Raw genomic sequence first — 15,238 nt, 5'->3', positions numbered from 1 at the left:
AGTACAGAAAAGGGCAGAAATATAGAAATGTTTGAAAGGGCAGTTAAAAAAGATATTGAAAACATGAATGTAGATAAAATGAAATATAATCTTACAAAACAGGAAAATGAAACTTTGAAGGATCTACAAAACAATCGATTAATTACTATTAAGCAAGCGGATAAGGGAGGAGGGATTGTTATATTAGATACAGAAGATTATGAAATTGAGGCTAATAGACTATTGGATGACAAGGAAACATACAAGAAAATAAAAATAAACCCCACCTCCAAACTAAGTAAAGAACTAGTAAAATTATTAGATAGAGCACATAATACAGGAATTATTAATGGGAAGGAATATGGCTTTTTAAACGTAAATTACCCACGAATACCAATTTTTTATTACCTTCCGAAAATACATAAGTCCCTAACACATCCCCCGGGTAGGCCTATAATTTCCGGGATAGAATCCATTTCTTCAAATTTGTCAGAATATGTGGACAGTTTCCTTCAAGATTATGTAACCTGTCTCCCATCCCATTTGAAGGATTCCACAGAACTAATAAAGATTTTAAAAAATATTAAATGGGAAAAAGATTTTATTCTAGTAACATGTGATGTGTGCTCTCTTTATACGAGTATTAAACACTCTTTAGGCTTACAGGCAGTAGAATACTTTTTAAATAAGAGGGGAGAAATGCCAATAGAACAAATTGAATTTCTACTCGATAGTATATCTTATATTTTAAATAATAATTACTTTAATTTTAATAATCAATTTTATTTACAAATTAAAGGAACGGCGATGGGCACCAAGTTCGCCCCCAGTTAGGCAAACCTTTTCATGGGATTCATAGAAGAAAAGCTAATTCATGGATCACAATGGGAGGCGAACTTGGTGCTCTATCGTCGTTTCATAGATGATATAGTTTTAATATGGAAAGGGGATAAGGAAATTTTAGACATGTTTTTAGAGGATTTTAACAACAATGAATTTGATATTAAATTAACTTATGAAATCAGTACTAGCAATATAAGCTATTTGGATGTAGATATTGAAATACATAACAATGAAATTATTACAAAAACTCATTTTAAGGAGGTTGATTCAAATGGTTACATTCATAGTAATAGTTGTCATTATAAAAAATGGTTAGAAAATATTCCTAAAAACCAATTTCTACGAATTAGAAAAAATTGCACTAGACAGGAGGATTTTGAAATACAGGCCAATCACTTGGAAGGGAAGTTTAAAAAAAGAGGTTATAATAAAGAACTCATAAACACTGCTAGAGTGGAAGCCAAAGGAAAAACTCAGCAAGATCTATTACAAAGCAGAATGAGAAAAGAGTGCAATAATGAGTTTCTAAATATCCCTTTTATTACGGATTATAATGTCAATCATAATAAATTAAGAGAGGTTTTAAATAAGCACTGGCACTTACTTCAAAGAGATCCCTATATTGGTGAATCCCTTACTGATAAACCAAAAATAGTGTATAGAAAAACAAAGAATTTTAAAAATATATTAGCACCTAGCACTTTTAAACCTATGAAACCAAACTTAAGAGATGTAGACCTAAATGGACACAAAATAGAGGGATATTTCCCTTGTGTATCTTGCAAAGCCTGCAAGTATAGCAGTAAAAAAACAAGTGTAAAATCAAGTGTCACTCAAAAAGAATATAAAATTAGAGACCAGATAAAATGCTCTGATAAAAATGTTGTGTATATAATAGAATGCCCATGCCATAAGCAATACTTGGGAGAGACCTCACGCATGTTGAGGGACAGAATTAGAGAGCATATCCTAAATATAGAAAATGGATACGAAAAACATTTGCTCTCTAAACATTTTAAAGAAGAACACAATCAGAACCCAAAAGGCATGAAATACTGGGGCTTGAGAAAGATTAAACAAGATTGGCGTGGGGGAGATATTAATAAGAAACTTTTAAGATCAGAAGCAGAGCTAATTTTTAATTTTAAAACCCTTACTCCCTTAGGCCTTAATGCAGAGCTAGATCTCAATCCTTTTATATAATGCATTTCCAAATAATATATTTTAAAATGATGTAGATGACATGATTTTATTAATTATAGGAATATATATATATTTTTTATAAGAACAATTTTAAAGTACATGACAGTTTTAATATATTATATAATTTTAAAAATTCAGTTTGTATCTATATTTAATAATAGGAAAGGAATACTCAATAACTAACTAAATTATTATCATATTATTTTTGGTATAGATTCATTTAGATTAACATGATAATTGTTTAAAAGAAGGTAGTCATGAGTTTTGAAGTTGGGTTATTAATAATTTATTTACTATGTTTTGAATATTTTATTGGATTTAATTTATTAAGTAAGGGAATAAATGCGATTAAATTAATTATTGTGTATAATAAAATTTCTATTGTCACAAAATGCCCTTAGGACTAAATACACTTTACTATGTTTTTAATTAAATGTTCCATTCTCAAAAGAATAAGTTGAGAAAATTGAAGAAGTAACTAAGAGAGAAGTTGTCCCTTTAAGAAAAGATATATCCCTTTAAAGAAACCCACATAAGAAGGCTGCTGTACAGGAATAGACTCATCTTGAAAAAAGCATTAAGCTGAAACGCGTAGATGAGTGAGGATCGTGTCCGTTCAGCTGGCCAGCTTTGATAACGGAATTGTTATCCCTACACACAGCAGCCCAATCGTGCAAGTATTTTGGGTGATTAAGGAAGCAAAAAAAACCTTTAGAGATCTTACTACAGAACAACCTTGAAAGATATGGACACCTTTGAGAAATTATACTACAAATTTTGAAAAAACCGCCACCGGTAACCCGACCGGGCTATTGGAGCAGCAGAGTAATCACGTGAGAAAACACACGTCACAGCCAAAGTAACAGCTAAACCGGAGACACCAACAGTGCTGCAATAGAAGGAATAGCAGAGTCGGGGAAAGGTAAAACAAATACTAAACCTTTCGGATTCTGGTGAGTGATTATCAGCTTTTATATTCTGGGACATTTTAACCCACGCATACAGAGGATACAAGGGATTGTTTATTATGAATACTGTTTCAACCAACGATTGCTAATCACCCAAAGTATAAAACATTCAGTAATAAGAAAGATCTTAGTGGGGACATAAAAGACTAACAAATAGCAATATAAAGAGGACAAACGTATTCAATTGGTTAACATATGGTTACAAGAAGAAAAAGTTTTATTGAGTACATAAAAGGAACATTGTTGCCAAATCAACTTACGGTCTAAATAGAACCGTGTGTATGCTTACCCCTAAACATTTGGGATATTAAGTTGTGTGAAACAAAAAGCAGCTTATTGATATATTATTAACTATAAGGTGCACCTTATAATATTTTAAAGTGTTTTAATATATATTGTGAAAATAAAGTATACATTGAATTTATTTAATTTGTGTAGTAGTTATGTTTTAATATATGGTAAAATTGTATTTATTACCAAATAGAGAATAGGTAGAGCTGTTTGCAGCGCACTCTGTTTTTCCTGTATTTCAGAATTATATAACATTAGTTTGTAAGTTTACTGCCCCTTTAAGTTTGTCAAGAAGTCCATTTTAAACCCAATACAAATCCACTTTGGGATTGTTGCATTGTAAACCAAAACTCCTTTTATTTATATTTATATTTATATTTAGGAACTACAAGATTCAGGTTACTTAACAATTTATTGTTTAAATTTATACTTTACTTAAAGGAACACGAAACTCAATTTTTTTCTTTTATGATTTTGTTTAGAATTGTATGTTCTATCTGGAGCATACAATTCTAAACCACTTTCTATTTTACTTCTATTATCAGATTATCTTCATTTTCTCTGTATCTTTTGTTGAAGACCGCTCAGGAGCGTGCAAGTGTCTATAGAACACTAGATGGCAGCACTATTTCCTGTCATGTAGTGCTCCAGACACCTACCTAGGTATATTATCTCTTTAACAAAGAATACCATGGAAACGCAGCAAATTTAAAGGGATACTAAACCCATTTTTTCTTTTCTTTTGTGATTCAGATAGAGAGGCCCATTTATCAAGCTCGCTGCTACATAACCTGTCCACCTGCTCTGATGAGGCGGACAGAGATCGCCACAATTCAACCCGATAGAGTACGATCGGGTTGATTGACACCTCCCTCTGCAGGGGGCAGCGTTGCACCAGACCTGCTGGTGCAATGCTGAATACGGAGAGCGTATTGCTCTCCTCATTCAGCGAGGTCTGTCGGATCTGATCCACACTGTTGGATCAGGTCCGACAGACCTTTGATAAATAGGCCTCATAGCATGCAATTTTAAGCAACTTTCTAATTTACTCCTATTATCAAATTTTGTTCATCCTCTATTTTCTTGGTATCTTTATTTGAAAAGCAAGAATGTAAGTTTAGATGCCGGCCCATTTTTGGTGAACAACCTGGGTTGTTCTTGCTGACTGATGGATAAATTCATCCACCAATAAACAAGTGATGTCCAGTGTACTAAACCAAAAATTGCCCGGCTCCTTAGCTTAGATGCCTTGTTTTTCAAATAAAGATAGCAAGAGAAAGAAGAAAAAATGATAGTAGGAATAAATGAGAAAGTTGCTTAAAATTCCATGCTCTATCTGAATCATGAAAGAAAATATTTGGGTTCAGTGTCCCTTTAACAATAGAAGTATGTTGTAAACTTTTTTTTAAATTGTATGCTTTGTCTGAATCACAAAGGACATTTTGGGGGTTTTATATCCCTTTAAATCCTTATCTCCAGACCCTATATAATTGGCTGACAACTCTTCTCGTTCTACTTCAGATTGGTGGAGCAGCTTCCAGAAGCTAATGTTCTATTGCTGAAGCATTTATTTGCTGTCTTACATCACATTGAACAGAATTCTGAGGAGAACAGAATGAACGCTTTCAATCTGGCTGTCTGCACAGCACCAAATATGTTATGGCTCCCAATAGTTACAGACCCTGAGGAGGAAAGCCGGTCAGCCAAAAAGGTAACTCCAAATCTACCAACATAACTCTGCCCATTCCTACACAAATGATGCATAGTATGTTCTAACCTGACAACAAGTATCCATTATCCTCAGTTCTAACGTTAACAATGGAATTATTTCTATCATTTATATTTATATTGTGAGATTATTTTTGTACTAAACTAACTTTTTGGTTCATAGAAATGACATGGAAGTTTATTTTCAGCATGTTGTGCTCAGAATCATATTTTTAGCAATTTTGCACACTTTGTTCTTTTCTTTCACTTGAACATTACAGTCTATGACCTAGAATACAATCCAGCCAGTTAATATTTTCTATATGTTTTCATAGTTAAAGGGACAGTATACACTAATTTTCATATAACTGCATGTAATTGACACTACTATAAAGAATAATATCCACAGATGCTGATCTAAATCCAGATTAAAACCATTTAAAAACTTACTTAGAAGCTCCCAGTTTAGCACTGTTGATGAGGTAGTCTGAAACACCCACTGAAAGGGGATGGATAAACAAAAAGAGCAGACATACCCCCCCCCTCCCCTGCATATGAAAACAACATAAACAGGAGCCTGCAGGAGTCTGTAAACGCATGTATACATCTGATACTGTGGGCTTGGTTAGAAGTCTGAAAATCAGCACAATGTTCTTAAAAAACAAGCAAAACTATAATTTTTTATAAAAACACTCCCAGATGGGCTGTATAAATGGATCATCTACAAAACATTTATGCAATAAAAAATCTAGTGTACACTTTAAAGAAACCATTTTCAAATCCTGAGCTATCACAAGCAGTATGTGAATCCTAATTGTGTTACTTGTCAGATACATATCATTGCCTTGCAATTCAAAACCCATTCTAGTCCAACGGAAAACACATTACTGAGAATATCTGAACTCTAGTATTTATATAACACATCCAATTGTTGAACATTTTTTCTAGATCCAGTTTTTATGCATGCTTATATTATGGTTATCTGAAAATGATTTGATCAATGATTTGATAAAGGGGCTACTTCCATTCACCTTACCGAAAAGGACCAATAACATAATGATATATTAATGTCCTTTTTTTGGCACAAAAAGCAGGATATACAATACTTTTCAATTATTTATATCAAAACATTAATAGCTGCAATTAATTGCGTAGAGAATGAATTGGAATATGGGTTTAAATTTGCACTGACACTGGATAGTAGGAAACATTATTATAGATGCCTTGAGAGGTAACTGAAAGCTAGACTATGGGGCCTAAAATCCGTACGGAGCTTGAGGGCCCGTGTTTCTGGCGAGGCTGGAGGCTCGCCAGAAACACCAGTTATGAAGCAACCCTGTCCGCCTGCTCTGATGAGGAGGACAGGAATCGCTGGAATTCAACCCGATCGACTACGATCGGGTTGATTGACACCCCCTGCTGGTGGCCGATTGGCCGCAAGTCTGCAGGGGGCGGCGTTGCACCAGCAGCTCACAAGAGCTGCTGGTGCAATGCTGAATACGGAGAGCGTATTGCTTTCCGCATTCAGCGTTTTCTATCGGACATGATCCGCACTGGCGGATCAGTTCCGACAGACATTTCATAAATAGGCCTCCATGTATGAAATAGCTCCAAAATCAACATAGCAACAATTCATAGAATATATATATAGTGATAGTTTTGTCATTTTAATTGTTTTAAATGAAAAAAAATGTACTAATATTTGCATCAGTTATTTTCAACAAAAAATGTCTGATTAGTTGGTTAATTACTCAATCCCTCCATTTTCAATAGGTTGCACCTTTAGTGCAATTTCTGATTGAGAATTACGAGCACATTTTTGGACAAGATGCAGCTTCAATGTTCCAAAAATCTGCAAAGGAGCATTCAGCAAGAAATGAAGATTTTTCAAGTAAGTGCTTCAGGAAAAATATGCTGAACTCAATTCAATTTGAAAAAAAAAAAGCTGCAAAGTAGAAACCCGGTGCTTTAATCCTTATGAATATCACATGCTGCCCCTAGAGTATCTAGAGTAACAGAATCTCATTTTACCTTAGCCAGGAGTGCTACACTCACAAATGTACTATACATTTTTACGTTATCATTGTTTGTAGTGAATATTTCCACAAAAAAACTCCATGAAAATGATACATTGTGATTAGAAACATATTTAATAATACATGATGATAAAATCTGTATTATTATTTTTGTTGTTTTTTTTTTTTCCGAAGAAAATGACAAGTAAAGCAAAGAAATTCTTAAATGCAGTGTTCACTGTATATTTAATTTTCCAGTAGTACAATTTTAGGAAATGTTCCAGTTGTTGGACTTCTGTTCTCTACATCCCGTTAAACAGGGAGTGGGAAAAATGTCCATATGCAGTAAAATATCAACAGAAATAAGCATTAATAAGACTCCATTAAACCGAGATATAATAATTCTAAAGAAAGCACCTAGAATAATAGTCATCAATATGTTTGTTCTCCAGTTGTAGAGTGAGAGAGACTCTCTCCCTACTGTACATTGTTTTTATTCAAGTATCTGGAATCATTCAAAGCTTGAATTAAAGTTTGGCTTGCCTCCATTATTTGAATTCCTCAATTATATTTTCTTAGTACTTTATTATTGGATGTCTGTCTTGCTCTCTAACTAGCTTTTGTACGTCTATATGTGCTGCTGAACTACTGTTTGTTCTCTGAACAATAATATTTTTAACATAGAAATCCTAGAAATGTAAATGTTTTTTACAATTGAATCAATAACTTGATGAGGTATTTACAACACTTCCCTGTTACACATCCTATTTTTCAGGTACACATCTGGTACATGGACGGGATTCATCTGACGAACTTGAATATGCCTCTTCAGACCTGGAGAAGTCTGACCCAAATCTACTGAAGGACATGGATGGGATTTTTGATGAATCATTGTTGATTCAGGAGATGGAAGACTGGGACCTCTTCAGTGAAATTGCTGCATGTTACCAAAGCAAAACAAGGATGAACAATTTAGAATGTCATAAAGACCCCTTAAGTTGTACGGACTCAGCATGCAGCCTTATCCCTGCCAGGGACCGGTGCTCCTCAGAACCTAGTGTTTGCCTGAGTTCCAGGCTCCACGCTCAAGACCACGAGCCAGTTGCACGACAATCCAGTTGTGATGCCACTATGATGCACAATCACCTTGACTACATCAACCAGTTGAAGCAACTTAAGTTAGAGAGCCAGAAGTTGTTAGATGAAGTGCAGAGTCCAAATGGCAACAAAACCAGACGCACTTTGTGGAGGTCCCATCAACCTAGCATAAGTATGAAGAATCTGAGTCCACAGACAGCAGTTACTTCCAACAGGTCAAGCATTTCAAGTCTCTCTTCCACTACCACTTCACCTTCTGCCTCTTCACTTAGTTCACTTGATAGTGCATTCTCATACTGCTCAGAATCTTCAGTTTTTAGCCCCAGCGATGTCCCTATGCAGCCATTCATGTTTGGAACATCAGCTAGACTTTGTACACTATCTCCTGAGATTTCTAAAAAGAAGCTAAATGAGTGGCATGCACCTCTTGCTGCTCTGTTAAATGTTAATGCCTGTGATCTAGATTCTTGTGAAGAGCAAGAGGATCTAAAAGAGAAACAGAAAATGGAAAGGGAATGCATGCATGGTGTCACTAGCGAAAACACAGTAGAAAGCAGTTTTGAAAACAAAACATACGTGGGTCAAAAAACTGATAATTTTTGTTATTCGGCACAATTCAATGAACAATGTAATTCTTTTTTGAAATCAAAATGGGAATCCAGCCATGTTGATGCCAAAGCAGATTCAAAAAAAGTGCATTGTGTGCGCAGAGAAACATCTGTAAAACATATAGAAATCAGAAGACCAGAGTCTTCCAATGATGAAAGTATAAAGCGCACAAAAATAGCTTTTTTTATGTCCCCTAATATTATGCAAACTAAAGAACTAGAAGACCAAAATCCCAGCACAGAGACAGTTGCCACAGAGTCAAAAAGTGTGACATTTCAGATACCCCAAACTGTGTTTTATGGTCAGAATACTCCACTGGTACTGCATTCTGTTTCAAGGAGACAACATCCTGAGGTGGAAAAACCACACTGGCAAACTCAACTGAAGCATGTATTGAAAATGTCGCCCATGAAAGAGCCAATATGTGATAGCAGAGGTACCTCTCATCACAGTGCTGAGGAGGCCATGGTCATAGAGGAGGAAAATAAAGAGCACAATTTAGAGGACATTCATCCTGAAGGCACAGCCAAGGAACCAGCACTTACTAAAATCCATAGCAAGACTATAGCATCCTTCAGTAATACAATGCGCATTATTCTGCCAACCTCTGTACGGAATACTGTCAAGGAGTATTTTAAGCATAATGAACACAAGTCTCATAGTTTGCCACACACAGAGGTAGTGGAGAATGAACTTATTCAGAGCAGAATAGAGAGATGCAACCTGCAGGGGACTGACTTTGGCAAAGAGGCAAAGGAGAAGGAATGTGTTGTAGAAGAATTTTTTGTGTAAACTTTGTTTTTATATAGCGGAAAGTACAAATCTAAGTTGTGAAACGTTTTCACATGTTAAATATGGAATTATTTTTTACTATGAAATGTTCCCACTGTAAATCTTTGTCAGGAAATTCACTTTTTTATGATGCTTGTTCCAAGTGGAGAGTCAAGTGCATAGTTCTCTCACATGATAGCCCTTAACATACTAAAGAATTCCACAGATGTTTGTTCTAAGGGAAATGTGTGCCTTCCACATTCTAATACCTCCTGTATGCCTGTGTGACCAACAGAGAGTCTAGGTGGGAATCAATATATCTTAAAAGGTTATTTTAAACTGTGCTATATAACATAATATAGTAGACGTTAGCAGTTTTTCTGTTATAACAACACTTTTTTCAATTACTTAAAGAAAGAACCTTAAGTTATAAATCTTTTATTTTGTTGATTTTTTACCAACATGTAATTATTCATAGTAAGTGAGATAAAGAGAGCATATCCTCACACTTAAAGAAGAAAACTCTAGTTAAATTAGTAGTATAAATGGCAATCTCAACAATCACTGTGTTTATGTCTGGGGCCAATACTGTTACTGTGAATGCATACCAAGGGGCCAATTTATTACGTGCCGGGCGGACATGATTTGCTGTAGCGAATCATGTCCACCCAGTATTGCTAAATGCCAAAAGCATACGCTGTCGGCATTAAACATTGCACAAGCATTTCTTGTGAAATGCTTGTGCAATGCTGCCCCCTGAACATTCACAGCCAATTGGCTGCATCCACTTCTTGGTAAATCTACCCCCTAGTGTGAGATTGTGAAGATACTTTTAATAATGAATGAAATGCAAACCTTTACTCAAGTGGTAAGGTTTAGACATCTCTGTACTCATCATATGAATAAGAAATATGTTGGTTGCTTAATTGTATCTCTAACAAAAAAACTAATTACTTGTACAGCACTTCATGCTTTTTTGATGTTATCAAAGTCTGTTTTTCTCCTTAAATTGTATGGTAGTTCCCCTCAAAGCACATTATTTTACGTAAAAACATGATAAGACCCCTTTAACATAGACCAGAAATGGCCAACTAGCAGAACTAAGGGCTCGCTTCCATTGAGTCGTAATTCAGTTTGCGTGCACTCGCAAACCATTAAATATGCTGTCGAAAGCAATATAGTTTATCAACTGTTTCCAATGGTGCGTTATACCTCAATATCGGCAGCTGGACTCCGGCTGCCGAAAAAATCTTTGCGTCCCATAGAAAGTAATAGAAGCCCTTAATCGATAAATTATACCAGGTTTCCAATGAAAGCGCAAACCGTTAATATACTGTCGGAGGCTGTCGATACATTGAGAAATATTACACCCAGCTCAACTTGGTGTAAAAGAGGAAAATTGTGCTTTTTGAGACCTATTTTCTATTGAAATTATAAAACTTGCAAATAATACAAGTGTTTTAATGTAGAAATAAATTGTTATAAGTAATTTTTATTGTTGTCTCATGTATAGAAATAGTTGAACTTATATTCTAATAGTGATATCAGTATATATTTAAATATAATAATATATGCAAGAACATATCTACAGAATGCAAACTAGACTTATGCCTGGGGCAGCAATACATATTACTTATATTTATGAAGTGGTAAATATAATTATAGTAAAAAATAGTATTTGATTATAAAAAATATGGATGTGTATCTTTATTTTTCTTGAGAGGTGATCACCGGTAAGGAGCACGGACGTTAAACGTAAATTCTATAGCGTAAGGTCGGGTTACCTTAGCAACTAATTGATTTTCAAGAAATCCGACATCAGATGGAAGCGTTAACTTACAGCTACACGAAAAGAGCGACTGCACGCTATCCGCAAAATATTTCAATGGAAACCTGGTACTAAAATGGGGCCGTAAATTACTTTTAGCTGTCGGCCGCTTCGGTAGCTTACGGCTACATTTTTAACGACTCAATGGAAGCGAGGCCTAAGTATGTGTGTCATCATAGGTTTTGTGGCCCAGGAAAAAGCAGAAGTAAAATATGGAATTTGGAGAATTCCAGTGGGTGGGCAAAAACTGTGGTCAAAACTCAAAAGAACCCTCTGAAGGGATGTACAGCAAATAGAGGGTGCCCTGATAACTTACATATATCTGGCCTTGTGCCACTGGACATTTGTAGGAAATATTATTATATGTGGTTCTTAAGCCTTCTGAGATTTTGTGAAGTTGGCCATTTGTGACATAGATAATAGGTATGACTATATTAATAATATCTGTAAATATTTTTTGGAGAACAAAAATTGCAAAATAGAGAAAGAGTTTAGGTTCCTTTACTGGGGTATAGCACAATTTGAATTAAATTGTAAGCTACTATCTAAAACAAAAAAAATAGAAATTTAGGAAGTAAAAACATTGGCCAAAAGAGTACCACAATTTTTTTTTTTTAATATTTAATTGATATCACTTCAGATAAAGCTACATTAAAATAAATTTTAAATTATAGCATAATATATTGTCACTACAGATACTGCATAAATATATGCTTTTCTTAGTATGTCATGAAATATATAATGAAAAAAACAAACAAAAACTTTTTCTTGTATATTATTGAATTTGGGTCTATCTTATGGTATAAGATGCCATACACACAGAGGGGCCGATTTATCAAATGTCGGGCGGACGCCCGAGATCACTAAATGCCAACAGCATACGCTGTCGGCATTTAACATTGCACAGCATTTCTAGTGAAATGCTTGTGCAATGCTGCCCCTTGCAGATTCGCGGACAATCGGCAGTTAGCAGGGGATGTCAATCATCCCTATCGTATCTAATCATGATGATTGCTGTCCGACCGCCTCAGAGGTGGCGGATAAGTTAAGGAGCAGCGGTCTGATGGCTCGCGCAAAAAATGCTGAATTTGCAGCTTGATAATTCGGCCCCAGAATGTCTAAGAACATAACCATTACTTCTTATTTAACATATGCAGACCTAATCTTTGTGTCACTTAATATATAATAATTTATATTAATCAAACAAATCACCTGGACAAAGCTGTTAGTTCCGAGGTGGGCAGGAAACTGCGTCCCGCAAACACTGATAATTCGTAGTGTCACTGGGCAATTTTAAATAACAGTGGCAAAAAAGGCTTCATATTAAAATTTATTATATGGTTTTGTTTTATTAATTTTGGCACTAGCTGGTGACATCTAAATAACAGTGGCAAAATATGTATTTGATTAAATGATTAGATGTTTTTCATAAATATGAAGCCTTTTTTGCCACTGTTATTTAAATTGCCCCAGCTATTGCCAAAATTATGAACGTACCAGTTCTGTAAAATTTGCCGATTGTGGCAATGAGCGCATGCGTGCTCTGTAGTATATTTACAAGTTTATTGTAGGCGGGTTCTGTAATATTTTCCTACTGCAGCAGTGAGCGCATGCGTGCACAACTGTGTGTGCAAGTTTTTTGTAGACGTGGCCATAGGTAGGGAAATGTAACATAGTAGGAGAATATTACAGAACACCCCCAATTAGATCCCATTGTTAGAGAGAAGGGTGAAGAAAAAAGAGATAGAAACTGGGTGACTGGAGAGAGAGAGAAAAAAAAAAAATAAAAAAAAAAAAAAAGCAAAGAATGACTAAAGACAGGGGCACAATATTTATAGGTTCTCAGGAAAGTAAATAATGACTAAAAGATAGTGGCACAATAAGTATAGGTTCTCAGGAAAGTAAAGAATGACTAAAGACAGTGGCACAATAAGTATAGGTTCTCAGGAAAGTAAAGAATGACTAAAGACAGTGGCATAATAAGTATAGGTTCTCAGGAAAGTAAAGAATGACTAAAGACAGTGGCACAATAAGTATAGGTACTCAGGAAAGTAAAGAATGACTAAAGACAGTGGCACAATAAGTATAGGTTCTCAGGGTAGTAAAGAATGGCAAAGAATGTGAGATACTGTGATTTCTCCCACTTAACTTCACAGAACACCAGTAATTGGGGTAAGAATAGAATCAGAAATATGAAGAGAGGAAGAAAGACACTTTGGTCTAATGTTTGGGAAGAAGCTGGAGGAAAGTGGAAGAAAAAAAGGAAACTAAATAGCATGAAGGTAATAAAGAAAGTGACAATCAGATAGAAGAAACACAGAGTGAGAGGTTAAGGTCCCTATTTAAGAAAGTCTGCCGGACCTGATCTGGCAGTGCGGATCAGGTCCGCCAGACCTCGCTGAATACGGCGAGCAATACGCTCGCCGTATTCAGCATTGCACCAGCAGCTCACAAGAGCTACTGGTGCAACGCTGCCCCCTGCAGACTCGCGGCCAATGGGCCGCCAGCAGGGGGGTGTCAATCAACCCGATCGTACTCGATCGGGTTGATTTCCAGCAATGTCTGTCTGCCTGCTTTGTGACTGCTGCTTCATAACTGCTGTTTCTGGCGAGCCTGCAGGCTCGCCAGAAACACGGGACATCAAGCTCCATTCGGAACTTGATAGATAGGCCCCTAAGAATGAGAGATGAGTAGATAATAAAATGGAGAAAGATGCAAACAGTGAGAGAAATACAGGTATACCTTGCTTTACAGCGCTTCACTAATACAGCGCAAATATGGTGTTGAAGTTCAACCTCCAAGGATTTTGAAACCGTGCTGTACTCATTATGAGTATGCAAGAAAAGCGACTTCCACCTTTTTTATGCGCAGTTTGGTCTGTTTACAGAATTGCAGTGCACTGTGTGTCGTGGTCTGGCAAATTTTACTGCAGTAATTGTCACTATTTTATAGGTACTGTACAATTTTCATTTAATACTGTACTGTACTGTGCTAGTGTTAAACTAAACATAGCGTTATTGCACACCTAATATATGTTAGTTCAAACATGTTTTCAAGTTGTTAATTGCATTGGCAAGTAAAAAGAAAGCTAAAACCGCCTTGTTTCATTATAGGGCGGTTTTTACTTTACAGCGGGACTCCGGTCCCTAACCCGCTGTATGAGCGAGGTGTTCCTGTATGTGTAAGGGAATGTTAGTGATAAAACATGTGACAAAAAAACATATATCAAATAGTGAACTTTGTGAATTTAGTTGTAAATTTTATGTGCAAAGGGATACTCTGTACCAGATTTCTCCTCGAGTTCTTATGTTTCCAACAAAACACCTCAGAAAAAAGAAACAGTGGGAGACAATAATGTAATCCTATTAAATGAACCAACTGCAAAATTCAGTTTTCCATTACTCACTCACATGGTTCTGAGCTTTTACCTATTTACCTACCTACCCATGTTATGTTAGGCTCACAACCAGCCACACCTCTGGTGTATCTTCAAATATATTTATTTTAAAATAACATCAATTCCCTTACAGGCACATCAGGTAAATGTACATGTGTATATACATAAAGTATGTGTATATATAAATGTTTATGTGTATACATACAATATGTGTATATATAAATGCACGTGTATATACATACAGTGTGTGTATAGATAAATGTTTGTGTATACATACAGTGTGTGTATATATTAATGTACATGTGTGTATACATACAGTATGTGTATATATAAATGCATGTGTATATACATACAGTGTGTGTATATATAAATGCTTGTGTATATACATACAGTGTGTATATATAAATGTTTATGTGTGTATACATACTGTGTGTGTATATATAAATGCATGTGTATATACATACAGTGTGTGTATATATAAATATACATGTGTGTATACATACAGTGTGTGTATATATAAATGTACATG

General features: G+C 35.4%; 1 protein-coding gene across 1 annotated transcript in view; it reads left to right on the top strand.

Annotated features, from left to right (window-relative positions):
- Nucleotides 1–14,698, top strand: part of LOC128645776 (rho GTPase-activating protein 20) — a 238,603-nt gene extending 223,905 nt beyond the window's left edge. The window contains exons 13-15 of the mRNA XM_053699009.1: nt 4,806–4,995; nt 6,765–6,882; nt 7,782–14,698. Coding sequence (XP_053554984.1) covers nt 4,806–4,995; nt 6,765–6,882; nt 7,782–9,505 — 2,032 coding nt within the window. The 3' untranslated portion in view covers nt 9,506–14,698. The remainder of the gene's footprint in view (nt 1–4,805; nt 4,996–6,764; nt 6,883–7,781) is intronic.
- Nucleotides 14,699–15,238: the final 540 nt, after the last annotated feature.

The sequence above is a fragment of the Bombina bombina genome, chromosome 1 (genome assembly GCF_027579735.1).
Source record: "Bombina bombina isolate aBomBom1 chromosome 1, aBomBom1.pri, whole genome shotgun sequence".
NCBI classification, from domain to species: domain Eukaryota; kingdom Metazoa; phylum Chordata; class Amphibia; order Anura; family Bombinatoridae; genus Bombina; species Bombina bombina.
Note: the sequence above shows the minus strand (reverse complement) of the source record. Positions and strands in the feature narration are given on the sequence as shown.